At 60.0% G+C, this 15,181-nt stretch overlaps 1 protein-coding gene across 1 annotated transcript; it reads right to left on the bottom strand.

The window, feature by feature from the left end:
• Positions 1-547: 547 nt before the first annotated feature.
• Positions 548-14,950, bottom strand: CUX2 (cut like homeobox 2; the record flags this gene model as incomplete). The annotated part of the gene is made up of 19 exons (XM_084297363.1): positions 548-1,208; positions 2,138-2,411; positions 2,493-2,681; positions 2,817-3,077; positions 3,737-3,896; positions 4,151-4,926; positions 6,293-6,390; positions 7,041-7,692; positions 8,131-8,233; positions 8,337-8,385; positions 8,460-8,518; positions 8,600-8,791; positions 9,106-9,210; positions 9,590-9,638; positions 9,825-9,891; positions 9,992-10,068; positions 10,727-10,850; positions 10,925-11,062; positions 14,791-14,950. The coding sequence occupies 19 exons, from the start codon at positions 14,948-14,950 to the stop codon at positions 548-550; spliced, it is 4,194 nt and encodes a 1,397-aa protein (XP_084153489.1).
• Between the last annotated feature and the right edge of the window lie 231 nt (positions 14,951-15,181).

Raw genomic sequence — 15,181 nt, 5'->3', positions numbered from 1 at the left:
GAGTCTTCATGGACTATAACACAGTCTCTGGATGGGGCCGAAGCGATGCAGTGTCTTACAGACAGATGTGGAAAACCGCTATGCAAAAGTTTATTAAATTTGGTCAGTCTCATAGTGCTTCTTGATGGCTTTGCTCAATAAGTCTTTTCTGTGTTTTATTTTTTTTTGTTTGTTTGTTTTTTAATCTCATCCAGTGGCAAACTACAAGACTTCAGTGTACATTTAATGACACGACTGCTACATCATCTTGATTTTATAGCTATCTTTAATATCAAAGCAGCTTAAGCTGTTAATAAATTCCAAAGTATCCTTTTATTAAAATATCTAAAAGAGGTCTATAAATATTTTTTTTTCTTTTCTTTTCTAAAATTGTTCCCAGTTTTTCACATTTAAAACAAAAGCGGGGGGCAGCTTCGTAGCGGGCGTCCCCCTTCCACCGGCCGCTCCCCTCCGTCGCTGGGTCCGCCTCTCGGTGCGCGCTGAATTTAACAAAATATATATATGTGTGTGTGTGTGTTTATACATATATCCAAGGCAGCGGGGCGGCTCAGAACTCCCACTCGAGGGCCTCCTCGCGGTTGGCGGCCCGCTCCAGGCGGTGGATGATGTTGTTGAGGTTGGCCATCTTCTCGTGGCGCCGCTGGACGCTGGTGCTGAGCCGGGGGCCGGGGGCCGGAGGCAACGCCGGTGAGACCGGCCCGGCTGAGGACGGTCCTGGTGAGGCCGAGCCGGCGAGGCCAGGCGAGGAGGCTGCCGAAGGTGAACTGGGGGACACCTCCAGGCTGCAGCGGGATGAACTGGTCGACGACTGGGAGCCACCGGGGTCGGGGTGCGGTGGTGGCGGTGGGGGACCCCCGGAGGCCCCGGCACGGCCTCCTCGCCGCGGGAGGCTGCCGGCGCTGGGGGCGGCGGCGCGGGGGGCTCCTCCTCGCTCTTCCTGCGGGGGCCCAGTCCCTTCTGCTGCCCTGGCCGGGCTGCGCGAGTCCCGCCGGTGGCCCCAGCCACCTGCCTCCCCTTGCTCCTCCTTCACCTTCACCTCGCCGGCGCAGGGGTGCTCGCTCCCCTCGAAAAGGGGTTTTCGGTCCTCGGTGTCCGAGTCGGGGCTGTGCGAGGCCCTGCGCCCCAGGCTGGCTGCCCCACTGCTCTGCTCCGGGTCCGTGTCGTTGTCCTGCGTGCCCTCCACCAGCATCTCCCGGCGCATCCGTGACCTGCGGGGACACGACCACGGAGCATCAGTATCCATCCCGGTTGGAAAAAGCATCTCCAGCCAGGAACGCTTCGCTTTGAAAAACGCAACAACATCGCCGCACACATAACAACCCCGACTTGTCATCCTTTAAAACATTTTTTGGGGGGGAGTCAATCAAATCACTCGATGTGTGAAAGGCTCGAAAGCCAAAACGGCGTCGCCCGCCTGCCTGCGTCAACCCCTTCTGGTGACAGCGCGGTGCTGCCGCGTGAAAGCGGAAACTATTTTGCAACACTTTGGGCTCTTTCCAACTCGCAGCCTTCCATGCTGACATACTTTTGCACGCATTTTCCACTACCTTTTTTTTTTTTTTTTTTTTTTAATACGTATCATTTTTTGAAGACCTACTCCAGGGCTTTTTTGTTCACCGAGAGCAGGAGTGACTTCCCTGGAACAACACGAGGGGAAAAGTCACAGGCTTAAAAAACCACGTTAGTCAGTATTTCTCCAAAAAGCCTGATTTTCCAAGCTTTCCTCTGAGTCTTCCCAATGAGCAGTGGCTTTGTGTGAGAAAATTCAGCCAGCTCCTATAGATATTTACCAACACACGCAGGCTGAGTGGACTTAATGTGAGTGCTTACATGCCTTTTAATGCTGTGTTATACAGCGGCAGGGGGCACAGCCCCTCAGACTGTGCTGCTCCCCTCCACGCAGCACTAAAACCTCCCCCAGGCCACCGACAGCTCGGTGTGGGATTGGTGGAGGAAAATTCAGGATCCCTGCACCCATTGGCATTACAAGACCGAAGCCTGGTGCCCGCAGCATTTTGGCTGCAATCCTGCACCCACGGGACCCCACGTGGGTCTGCGTCCCCCCGTCTCTTCTCCTGGAAGAGGAGCAGCCACCGTGCCACCGCGTCCCGCCGGGCACGTCCCCTCGGCACCCTACCTGTAGTTGTGGAACCAGTTGATGACGGTGTTGGTCTTGAGGTTGAGCTGGAAGGAGAGCAGCTCGATGGTCTGCTGGGACGGGTAGGGCTCCAGCTGGTAGGCTTTCTTCAAGGCTTCCTTCTCCTCGGGGGCCAGCACCACCCGCGGCTTCTTGATCTGCAGGAGGCTGAGGTCTTGGGGCTGCAGACCGGGGCTGGCACACTCGGAGCGGGCGCCGGGGGACTCGCTGTCTGAGCCAGCACTCATCAACCCGTAGCGACGCTTCAGGTAGGCTGCAGGAAAGGAGAAGGAGCTGCACGCCGCTCGCCCCCGGCCGCCCCTCTCCGCCGCCGCCGCCCGGCCCCCGCGCTCACCTTTCTTCTCCAGCTTCTTCATGTCGCGCAGCTTTTCGACGTTGTGGGGGTCGTTGAGCCAGAGCTGCATGCGGACGAAGGGCTCCCTCCCCTTCAGGCTCAGCTTGTGCCACGGCTTGGGCCTGGAGAGGAGATCGGACACCGAGCCCTGCGTCAGGCCCAGGATGCTCTCCCCAAACAGCCGCTGGCCTGGCGGAGGAGAAGCAGAGGCGGTTAGCGCGGGACGGACCCCGCCACCCCTGCCGAGCACCCGAACGCCCCGGCCTCGCCAGAAAAACAGCCAGATAAAGGGGATGACAGCGCTGCACCCGGCGCCTCCCGCACCTAAATTGTTGTCCGTCAGCACCTCCTTGACCTTCTTGGTGATGGAGTAGGTGTCCAGCTCGGGGGACATGGCGACGATCTCCTGGATGCCCACGGGGCCCTGGCTGTTGGGGTGCGCCTTGCCCGGCGCCGCCCTGCTCTCGGGCTGCTGGTTCTCCTTGCTGCTCTCCAGGGCGAGGGTGAGGGGCTCCTGCGAGCCCTTCTCGTGCTCGGTGGGGCTGGGGGGCGGCGAGGGGGATGGCTGGGGCTCGGCGGGGCTGGCTGCGAGGCACCGGGAGAGGATGGGTTAGTGGCACCGGCGGGACCCGCTACCCAAACCCACGTCCCACCCTGATGATGGAGTGGGCATTGGCATGGGTCAAGGGAGAGGACGGCAGCGGGAATGTAAAGGTTATCTTTATTATTCATTTATTATTATTATTTATTAATCCTGAAAGGGGGAAAGCCAGCAGAGCCTCGCCAGCATCGACGGCCAAGTAGGAAGCGGCGGTGGAATAATTAAAGAGAGAAAACACAACATTAAAATAAAAACCCAGCTACTGCTTTATTCCAGGCACAAAGCCAAGGATTTTTGTTGTGTGTTTTTTTTTTTTGTTTTTTTTTTTTTTTTTGATGACTTTCAAAACCCGTTTCTGACAAAATAACATTTGAAGGATCTGAGCAGCAGCCCTACCTTGCCGAACATACTAATTAAGGGGGTTTGGAATGAGTTGGGTGAGTCGGGGGGGCGGCTTTGGAGAGACAGATGAACACCACCCCCCGATGCTGGTGGGATGCGGGCTGTGGGTGCTGGGGGGCTGTGGGTGGCACGGGGCAGCTGCCAGCAATGGGGTTGGGGTTCAACAAAACCCTGCTGCATTAGGATGCCAACGTCAGAGGGGTGTTTGAGGAGCAAGGGACGTGGTGGCGGTGGCACTTACCCTGGGAGGGGGTTGGCTGCTGGCTGATGCCTTGTCCCAGCTGGTCCGTCAGCCAGAGCTGCATGCGGATGAAAGGCTCCCGGCCCTTCTGCGTCAGCTTGCTCCACGGTTTGGGCCGCGACAGCATGTCGCTCACGCTGCCCTGGGACAGGCCCAGCACCTGGGCACGGCACAGGGTTACCCGAGGGGCTGCTGCCATCGTCCCCACCGAACAGGACAGGGCGCCCTGGCCACCAGGAGACTGTTTGGGGTTGGGCTGGGCACTGAGGACTCAGCATCCACCGAGGGGACCCACTGGGGCACTGCGGGGACCCTGGCAGGAGGTGGTGGAGGACATCAACCACCCCCGGGCACTAAAGGGGAGACCCCCCACCCCAAAGAGGGGACACCAGACCCCATTCCCTGAGCTGCTACCTTCTCTCCGAAGATCCTCTGGCAGATGCCGTTCTTGGCCAACTTCTCCTTGACCTGCCGGGTCAGCTCCAGCGTGTCCACCTCCCTGTACATGTACATCTCGTACTGCTCCGGCGTCAGCGGCGGCACGGTGGGCTTCAGGGTGCGTGGCACGTAGGCGGGGTAGTAGGACAGCCTTCCACCAGCTGCTGGCTCCGTGCCCGTGCCCTCCGTCTTCATCTCCGTCAGCCGGTGGGGCTCATCCTCGGCCGGCGGCACCTCGTCCTCGTTGGCTCCACTCTCACCGGGCTCTCCCCGCGGCCAACCCCGGCCGTTGGCCATGCCGGAGTAGCTCGAGGAAGAGGAGGAGAGCGAAGGCGAGACGGAGGTGTAGGGCCGGCTGAGCAGGCTGCGCTCCGATGCCCAGTGCTGGTCGAAATAGGAGCCGGCGTCGCCGATCTCCGACTTCACCTTGCGGATGATGCTCTGCACGAAGGCGGCGGGCGAGAGGACGGCCAAGGGCGTCTGCGGGGGGCCGGGGCTGGCCCCGCTCCCCTCCTCCTGCTTGACGTACGCCGGGACGATGTTCTGGCTGACGGCGGCCAGCGTGGAGCGCTCGGTGGGCGGCGTGCCCCCGGGGCGCCCGCTGCCCCCCGCCTCCATCTCCAGCAGCGCCTGCTGCTGCGCCTGCATCTCCCGCCGTGCCTGCTCCAGGATGCTCTTGATGGCATCCTCCGAGCTGCTGCCGCCCGCCCCGTTGGCCACCGCTTGAGACGCCGAAGGGTTTTTGGGCTCACCTGCAAGGAAAGGGAGTGAGGGGGGCCCCAAGGCGCAGCGCTCGGTGGGGGAGATGGAGGTGCTGGGCTAGGGTCTGATGGAGGGAGAGAGGGGTTTGAAATTTTAAGGGTAGCTCCCTGGAATGCAAAAGGTCTTGGCTGTGCTCTGTCCAGAACCCTCCTGCCTCGGTCTCCCCTGCTTTAATTGGGTTTATGGAGCCCTCCCCTTCTCCTGGGAGCAGCTCTGGGGATGGGGACATCACCAGATGCTGGTGGAGCATCATCAGCTGAGGGCTTGGCCGCTCGCTGTCACAGCGCTGGACAAGAGCACGAGCAAAAGCTGCTTCAGAAAACTGAGCCAGAGCATCAGCGACACCCAGGCCACTGTCACTGCGCTGTGCCTACGTGGGATTTCTTTCCTTGCTGCTTTTTTAATCCCATTAAAACTCTTGCAGGATGGGCTGTTAATTGCATTTCCTTCCTCTGCCTTTGCTTAATAACAGAACGGCTTTCGCAGAGCACGGCAAGCATGGAAATTGTCAGGCTGGGTGGGAAGATGACACCTTGCTGGAGGGGACAGGATGGCTGTGGGACCACTGGGGACAGCCACCAGCCACGTCCCCCACCCCACCCAAACCTGGATTTGATGCTAAAGGCAACAGCTTCTCTTTCTTGTAGGACTTTGTATCAAAAGGCTGCCAGAATTCAAAATACATGAGAAAAGGGATTTTACAAGCACAGATTATAAACCTGGATGGCGGCATCCAGCGAAGCGAATGCTGTGACACTCCTGTATCTAAGTGGGATTCCATTTTGACAATTGCAAAATAAATCCCATTACCAACGATGGCAATAGACAAACATGTTTGTTTTCCCTGCCTGTTTTTCCACCATTCCTGTCTAATTTAATTCTCCGGGATTCTGCTTTCTCAGCAGACTACCTGTTTTAATGTATTTCATTTCTTGTAATTGACTGTGAGCACAGCTGCTTTAATGATTCCTCATGCCATATGGATTGTGCTTTCTCATTTAATCATCTGTTTCGGGGAAGGGGGAGGGAAAGGTTAGGCCCAAAGTTTCGGAAAGCCCTTTTCCAAAACCACTGCGTTCAGGGCACCGGGGGCTCACGCAGCTCACGCTCATGACAATATTTACCAGGATTTCTTTATACCCTCTCCCAAATCTTCTCTACGGATGGCACTGGGACAAATGCCCCAGAAAGCTCATTTTTGGCCCTGCCAGCACCCAGTGTGCCAATGGGAGCAGCTAGGAAGCATCCACAAGCCCAGGGCACCTACTCCAGGGTCCCAGCCCTGTCTGGGGCAGGATGCCCGGCTGTTTTGTGCCCTGAACACTCCTGACATCTCCTCGAGCAGACAGAACCCACCTCCCTTCTGCGACTCGATCTCCTTCTTCGCCTGCTCCAGGATGTTTTTGATGGCATCGTCGGAGCCTGTTTCTGGCGTTCTGATCCGCGGCGTGATGCTACCTGATCAAAGAGGCATGACAACAGATTTGTCACCGGCGCTGGTTTTACAAGCTCCGCTCGTATGTCAGGAAGTATTTACTGCTACCCGTGTTCAGTTATTTTTAGGGATGTTGGTTTTAAGAAAAAAACACCGGTCCCGATTAGTTGCCAGCCCCTGCCACCAGCTCACACCTCCTGGCTGAGGACCCGAGGGACCCGATGCCACTGCCACCACCCAGAGCATCTCTGAGATGGGGTGAGGAGCCACTGCCATTATTTCACCGCAGTCCCACAGCGCTAAAACTTCATTATTTTAACAAAATATTCCGCCACACATCGATTCATAGGCCATGAAACAGCCTAATGAATAATTAAATGGCACTTGTCAGAATAAAGGAGTGAAGCACGTCTGGGGGTGCACCTTCCACAACGGGTCGTTGTGCATCGCTGCCGCTTGCCGGGGCAATCCCAAAGGGTCCCCATCCCATAGCAAGCAGCTCCTGGGGACCCCTGGGGACAAACCCTGCATTTTGGGGGTGACTCCATGCAGTGTCACCTCCTGTCTCACCAGGGAACTGGGCTGGGTGATCCCACAGTGGCACGGGGCACCCTTGGGTGCTGCTGGGACAAGCGGGGCAGGACCCGGTGTGCGGGGCCACCCCACCACTCACCTCTCTGGCGCACCTGGATAGTCCTCAGGGCCAGCACGTTCTGCTCGTCGGAGAGGAACTGCTTCATCTTGATGAACGGCTCCTTGCCCTTCACCGTCAGCTTGCGCCAGGGCTTGGGCCGGGCCAGGATCTCGCTGACGGAGCCCTGCGACAGCCCCAGCACGTAGTGCCCGAAGACCCGCTGCCCAATGTTGTGCTTCAGCAGCTGCTCCTTCACCTGGAAGGCGATGTCGGCCGTATCCAGCTGCTCCTCGTCGGCCGAGCTGCCCCCGCCGCCCTCGGTGGGCTCAACGGGGGGGCTGGCGGCGGGCGGCACGGGGACAGGGGGCACGGCGCTGCTTTTGGCCCCAAAGAAAGCGGTGGGGAAGGGCAGCCCCCCCCCGGCACCCTCGCTTTTGTAGGGGGGTGGCTGCAGCGGGGGGGGCTTGGGGAGCAGCGTGTCCCCCGGGAGCCGCTCGCCCCCCGGGAAGGGGGACAGCGGGAACGTCCGGGGGCCCTCGGGGGCCAGGCCGGGGCCGGGAAGGGATGGGAGGGGAGCAGGGGAGGCTGGCTCGTCCGCCGGGGCCTGTGGGAGCTGCTGGGGGGACGGGAACGGCTGCTCCATGCCCAGCGGGTCCTTCCCCGACTCGTCTTCAGAGGGATCCTCCTCTAGAGATGAACGAGAGAGACAGACACGCACTATAGTCCCGCCGGCTGGCCCCCAGATGGCCCCCGTATTATCCCATCCCCAGGCTCTTTCTGGTCACCGGGGCAGGATCTGATCCCACCATCCTCATTCCTGGGGGTGCCGTGGTGGGCAAGCTGTGGTGAACATCATAAACTTGGCCACGGCAGCCTGCCCGTGCCACGTCTGGGTCCACAAGGACACACAACAAGCAGCTGGCCACGGTCTACCTCTGGACCCCAACACAGAAAACCAAAACGATGAGGGGCTGTGGCACACGGGGACATGGCCTAGTGGTGGACGTGGTGGTATTAGGTTGGTGCTTGGGCTCGGTGAGCTTCAGGGTGTTTCCCAACCTAACCAACCTCCATGATCCCACGACTTACGGCGCCCAAGGCATCGCGTGGCCGCCGTTACCCTACCAGCGCTGGCCATCAGGCCGGGCTTCTCCAGCAGGTACTTCTGCGGCGGGTAGAAAGCCTCCTTCCCCAGCAGCAGGGCGGCCTCCTCCGGCTTCGACATGCTCTGCAAGGAGCAAAGCGGCGGTGGGCCGGGGCGGCGGGGCTGCGGTGGGGCCGGCGGGTGCCCCACGGCCTCCTGGCACACGCCACCGCCCCGCGGCACTTGCCTGGGGAAGGCTGCAGCTGGCGGACGCCACCTTCATGGCCTTCAGGATGCTGGGGGAGAAAAACGAGGGGCGGTGAGGCGGAGGACGTGGCCTCGCGCCGCCCGGCCACGGGAGCAGCCCTACCTCAGCTCCGTCTTGATCTCCTCATAGTCCGCCTGCGCCTGCAGCTTCTCCTCCAGCTTCTGCGGAGGAGACACGGTGGGTGCAAGGCTGGCCATGGCTGGCGCCCACCCTCAAGACCACCCAAGGGTCCGCGCACGCACCTCGATGGCTTCGTTCTTGGCGGCCAGCTGCCCCTCCAGCTCGGCGATCTGGTTGGCGGAGGATTCCTCCAGCTCCTGCAGCGAGCTCTGGAGGTGCTGGACGTCCTTCAGGAGCCGCAGGATCTCCCGGTCCTTGGCAGCCAGAGCTGCCTCCAGCCTCGACCCTGAGCACATGGAATAGTTCACTTTGTCCTGCCGGGAGAGGGGACACCGTCAGCTCCCGGCCACCCGACGCGGGGACACGGGTCTGTGGCTGGTGTGGGGTGGGATGAACCCTTCCTCTGCCCTTAAAGGTTGCCCATGTTCTGCTCAACGCTACGGGGGTGCAAATTCCCCTCCCTGTGACGCAGGTCCCACGGGTAAGGCATTCCCAACGCTAAAACCCCACAGCCCCAGTGGTGGAAAAATGCCCGGATCCCTCCCGCTTTGCTCCTGGGCTGATTCAACACATGGTGGGTGCTCATGAGCGCCCATGGGTGCTCATGGCCACGATGGGTGCTCCTCACCCCGGCAGCACCCTGCGGGGAGCAGCAGGCCAGGCGCAGGGAGCTGTTGACGGCCGCCAGCTGCTCCCTCAGGCTCTCCACCTCTCGCTGCGCCACCTCCGCACGCTGCAAGAGAGCAGAAAGCACGTCAGGGTGGGTGCCCCACACCTCATCCCTCCTCTGGGGCAGAACGGAGTCCCAGCACCCACATCCACACATCCCAGCCCCTGGCTGGGTGCTCAACCACAGCTCAATTCCCCCCAGAATGGGGCAGAGGGTCCAGCCCGCTTTGGGGGAGCCGCTGTGCAGAGGGAAGCAGAGCCCCTCTTTGCTGGGACCCCCCCAGTTTTGGGGAGCCCAACTGGAGCCTGGCCACCGTTGTGCCATTTTCTGGCACCAGCATAAAGGTCACTGGGATTTTTGGGGTGCATGGGTGGGCGCAGCAGGAGGGAAATGAGGTATTTGCTCTGCACTCGCTGGAAATTCAGGAGGGCTCCCGGCTCACCTGGTTGGCTTTTTCAAGGTTCGTCATGATCATGGCTACTTCGTCTGCCCTGCAGGGAGAAGCAAGAGGCATCAGCTGGCACGTGGATGCCGGCCCAGAGGTGAAGGACATCAAATCCGTGGCCAGCCAAAGCCCTTGCACGATACGGGCTCGGACACGTGGCAGGTTCAGGGAGTGACCACCGCTTGGGGTGCTCCTGCGGTCACTTGGTGCCCCTCAGCACCCAGCGACTCACTTGGAGGCAGCCTCCTCGTCGTATTTACACCGCAGCTCCAGCAGCTCCGTCTGCGTCGCCTTCAGCGCTGGCAGCAGGCAAAAAGAGAGGAGATGAGGGGGTGAGAAGCGGGCTGGGGGCTTCAGGATGCCGTGGCCGGCCGGGTCCCCCCAGCCCGTCCTCCCTACCTGAGTGGAGCACCTTGATCTTCTCCTCTGCTTCCCCCAGGCGCGCAGCCAGGGTGAGCTGGGCTTCCTGCAGCCCCCTGCGGAGAGAAGGGTGTCAGCGCCTGCCCCAGCCCACCTTGCCCTTTCATTTTAAGGGGTTCGGTGGTAAAAATTCATTTTGGGTGGAAAACTGCATATTGGAGTGCAGCCCCGCGGGGGCTGGCACCGTGCTGACCCCGCTCGGTGTCCCCTGATGAGGAGCCGAGGCAGGAGGAAGGTGGAAACGCTCCTGTGCCGAAACCCACCCCCTCCCGTCATTAATTTGAGGGGGGAAGCAATCAGGGAAAAGTTATTCTGCATTATTTATAGCCTGCACTTGCCAGGAACTTACTCGGAGAGCTCGGCAATTTAGGGTTTAAAGATTCCTCGTTTGTTACGGGCGCGGCGTGTGAAGGAATAGCAATGAAGCGCCGCTAAACGCGCTGCCGGGAAAGCCGGGAGCCTCAAAATTAAAAGGCCTTTTAATGAGGTTCGCCCACCGGCCAGGGTTTACGCGGTTTCACCAAGCACAACCACATATCATACACCACAACCGCCTGGAAGAGGGGACGGACAGACAGATGGACACCATGAGTGCCCTCATTCAACCCAGGCAGCGATGGAGGTGTGGGGGGAAATAGGCAGAGGTGAGGACAGCCGGACACCCCCGGTACCCCTAAATGCCATCTGGGGGCCCCGTCGCAAATACTCACGTACTTTTGTTTTTCTGCCTCATTTCTCTGCAGCAAGGCTTCTGCCAAAAGGGTTTTGCTGTCGACGCCGGGGAGCGTGGTCTCGGCCGCTGCGAGCCCGGACCCCGGCGACGTCCCCTCTCTCTGCTCTGCGGGGGGGGGACACGTTTCAGACTGCTGTGGGGTGGGCACGGGGGGCAGAGGAAGCTGGTGCTGGGGGTACCTTTGGTGCCGAGGAGCTCCAGGTGCTTCTTCCAGGGGCGGCCGAGCTCCTTCAGGGGTGGATTTTCGGGCTCAAGGCGCTGGAGCTGCTGCAGGCGGTCCTCCAGGCTCCGCGCAGCCTCCAGCACAGGAGCGGGGTCTGCGGGCGACAGGGCTGGTGGTCAGGGCCGGGGGACGGCCACCACTGTCCCCATCCCACCCTCGTGGCCATGGGGACGTGGGTGTCACTCTCTTTGTCCCCAAATCCCAAGGGCAGCAGCCATCTGCAGCCTGCTTACAAACAGGGACAGAGCCCTCGCATGCCACCCCATGCGCCACCCCACGTGCCACCATGTGTCACCCCATGCTCCGCATCACCACCCCAAAGCCCCCAAAGGACCGAGCGCCAGCAGGGTCGCATCCCAGCTTCTCGTCCCCAAACACGGTGGCACCCACGGCCCCAGTGGCCCCGGTCCCCCCCAGTTTGGGTGCAGACAATGGCAGTTTGTGCCGAGGTAAGCAGGTGCTTTCAGAGCCGTATGTCTTCCCTCTGTCAGCATTACACCATCATTAGCTAGTGTCTGCTCAGCAGGGTGTGCCATTATGTCTCCCAGGGCTGATGTAATTATACATTGACATAATTAACCCAGCAAGCCCATTAAGCAGGCCAGCTAAAAATTCATCTATAATTATTTGTTGTGTGCATGCTAATGAGTCCATCTGCACTGCCATTGTACAACATGAACAAATTAATTTACAAGTCTGGATTTTTTAATAAGTTCAAGAAAATGCCTCCTATTGAGCCAGGTTAATATAGGTTTGGGGTGCTTTTTTTAAATTTTTTTATGAAAAAGAGAGGAAAGGAAATAGATTGGAATTCTCCAGGGTCACAAAGTTAGATAAACAGGGAAGTGGGACGGAGCTGGGTGTGCTACTGCACGGCGCACACGCGTGGCAGGCGTCCAAGGGTAAAACTTAATAACAGGGAGGGAAAAAAACCCAACGTGTAGCTGCCTCTGCTGTGAGCGGGGACAGACGGTGGCTCCGCCAAGTGATTGCCTGGCTGAGATGGCAGTGGTGCTGGACGGAGGGGCCAGGCTCCCCGCCATGGGATTTGGGCTGCTCTGGGGTTGCACCAGATGTTTTTGGGGTGAGGCTGCCCCAAAGATATGGGATTGGGCCTGCAATCATCCCTTTTAGCACCCGGTATGGACGCAGGCAGCAGGACAGCAAGTGCCACGGGTGCTCCTCGCAGAGATGGGGCTTGGAGACCCCCGACCCATCACTGCCGTGGGGTGTGGGACCAGCACCCCCAGCATCCTCCCTCCTGGGATGCTTTCTGGGAGCAGGAGCCATGGCTCGGTGCCCATCCAACTGCTTTGACATCCGAGGAACCGCAAGCACCGGGGAAAACCTGCCCGTGAGCTCTGGGGAACGGCCCCTCCATCGCTGCGAGCTGCGGAGGACGGCAGGTGAGGCTGAGCAGCACGGCCCCGAACCGGGCTGGATGCTCTCACAGCCATTAATAACGTCTGTAAGTACACGAGCTAACGATCTGGGTAATTACACCCACAGCAGCGGGGCTGGGGGCCCTCCCCCGGGCTCCCCCCGAGCCGGGGCACCCGCAGGAGGCCGCGCGCCAGCACACCGAGCGGCCGATAAACGCTGGGGCAGGCCCCGACGCGATCCACACCGACAACTCCTCTCGCCTCCGTAATGAGAAATAATCCCGGAGCAGCTCAGGCGAGCAATAAAGCGCCGGGGAATTTTGCTGGGGTCAGCGTTTTCCCTGCCGCGACCAAGCCGCACGCTCCGCCAGCGCCCCGCTCGGAGCTGCCACCCCGGGACTGCGCTGGGAGCAGGGCTTGGAGCAGAGCAAGCGGCGCTCCACCTCCGCTTTCCTCATCAGCTCTGACCTCCGTGATGCAAAATGCCCGCCTGGATTAATTAAATCGTGCTACTGCGCCGCTGCCCAGCCCTTGGGAAAGCGCTGCCCTCGCCCTCGCCGTCCCCCACAGCCCCACGTGAGGTTTTGGGATCGGCACGGGGCTGCCCGCAGCGGAGGCCAAGCTCGTGCCATGCTCGTGCCACCAGACACCCTGCTCTGACGTGGTACCCCGGTGGCACAGCCAGGTGACGAGTGGCACAGCGGGTGACAATTGGCACAGCCAACTCGCCAAGCCCTGCGGCACCCAGCTCCAGCAAAATCCCTGCCACCAAGCTGAGCCCCCTGCCCGGGCTGGCTTGCGGTGCCACCCTACGCGCTCTCCCCATATATATATTAACATAAATTGATGTATATGTAATAAGTCTTGCCACTAGCTGGCGTTATTGGATGCTGTTTGGCACCTGCAGCAGTGCTGCAGCAGGGATTCGGGGCGGTGGGCAGGGGACTCTCCTGTGTGCCCAGCCCTGGCGCCAAGGGGGCCTTTGGTGGCTGCTGGGGGGTCCCAACCCGGTCCCTCTACAGCACCCCACCGCCACAGCAGCTGAAGACACCCAGAGGACAGGGTGGGTGTGCTGGGAGGGATCTGAGGTGCTCGACACCTTCCCCTGCACATGCACAACCCCACGGTGCAGCAGCCCCCGCGTCCCCAGGGACCTGCATCTCGTCCCTGCGCCCTGGCTGCTCGTCTGGCAGAGGTCTCGTACCGGGGGACAAAGGGTGGCATCTGCCCTGCGCAGCTGCCACGACACTGGGAAGAGCTCAAGGCATCCACGTGCAACCGTGGTGCAGCTCCAGTGTGTCCAGGTGCATCCCTGGTGCCTCCCCACCCGCGGTGTGCCACTGGTGCACCGCTGGTGCCGGCACAAGGTGGCACCTCTCGTGCCACCGCGTCCCGACCTGCTCCAGCAGAGCCCTACGAAACCCTCCCCGAGTCAAAGTCAGGCTTAAATCAAATCATCCCCAACAACAATGACATTAATTATGCTTTTAACACATTTTACTGCTTCCCCCCCCTTCCCTTCACGCCACATCTGTGTGAACAATATCCCAAAGATTTACGGTTTTCTCCCGTAATTACAGACACACAGCCAGCTCACTTATCAAAATACTTGCTGAGCAATCAGGCTCCGTTACAGTCTCTGCCAGAGATTTGTGTTGACAGCAGCCATTCAAAGCAAAAAATGTCGAATCAGGACTTATGTGGTGCTTGTAAAGTGTTCCACAAAGAGTTCGCCTGTCGAGAGACACGCGGACGTGTGACGGACGGGGACAAAATGACAGGAGGGGGACCTCGGGGCCCAGGAGGTGCAGGGAGGGCAGAAGGGAGCAGGGGGCAGCTGGAAGCCTCAGGGGTGCAGGGGAGATGGAGGTGCCGAGACCACAGGGGGAAGTGTCGGGGTGTGCACGGGTGTGTGGGCACGAGGTGGGCACGGGGAGGGAAGATTACGGGGTTCTGGAAAGCGAGCTGACATTTGGTTCTCGTAGCACAGGATAAAATTTAATGAGGACAAAAATATGTCTCCCTAATTCCCCTAAGAAATCATTAAAACATTTTGTTATTCCTAAATGTCTGGGAAATGAATTAGTGGCCCTGCAGGAGCCCTTCTGCACATCTTCGGCGGTTTGAAGCTCTCCATCCTCGGAGCTGGGGCTGGCGCGGGGGTCCCCGTGCCGGGGACACTCGGTGCTCACCGCAGCTGAGACCCCGCGGCTGCCCACGGGGAGCCAGCAGAGGCCATGGCAGCAGCAGGGAGGGCTCCTGGCACCAGCTAGCCCTAGCACAGGCTCTTCCAAGACAAGCCCTGCACCTCAGTTTCCCCCTCCCGAGGCTTTTGGAGGTGCCCCTGGGGGGGCTCCAGCCCCCGAAAGCCGGAGGCGCGGCGCGGACGGTGCCAGGAGCTGCGCCGCGAGCCGGAGCTCCGCGGTTTCGGTGAACTTACCGTCGAAAAGACAACTGGGGATAGCCGCAGTGTTATTACAAGGGCTGAGCAAATGTATTCCTTTTCTAATGTCAAGATGCATTTGGCTCAGGGGCTGAAACACAGCGATGGCAAAAGATGTTTCCACTTGTCTCTTCGGCTGGGATTTCCAGAGCAACATGCAAAAGCGGACGTCTGCGCTGCCAGCCGCCCCGGGGACGGGGACGGGGACGGGGACGGGTGCCGTGTCCCAGTCCTCGGTGCTGGCTCCTCTCCGGGCACGAGGCTGCCGGTGGGTCGCACGCTACTCGCTACGCAGCCAGGTCGCCACCGCGTTCCTTACCTGGAGCTTCGATTAATTGCTTGTACACACTCAGGAAAGCCGTCTCAGCCTCCTTGCTCCTCTTACTAA

This window comes from Netta rufina, assembly GCF_964035555.1.
Source record: "Netta rufina genome assembly, chromosome: 17".
NCBI classification, from domain to species: Eukaryota; Metazoa; Chordata; class Aves; order Anseriformes; family Anatidae; genus Netta; species Netta rufina.
This window is presented reverse-complemented; position numbering and strand designations above follow the sequence as displayed.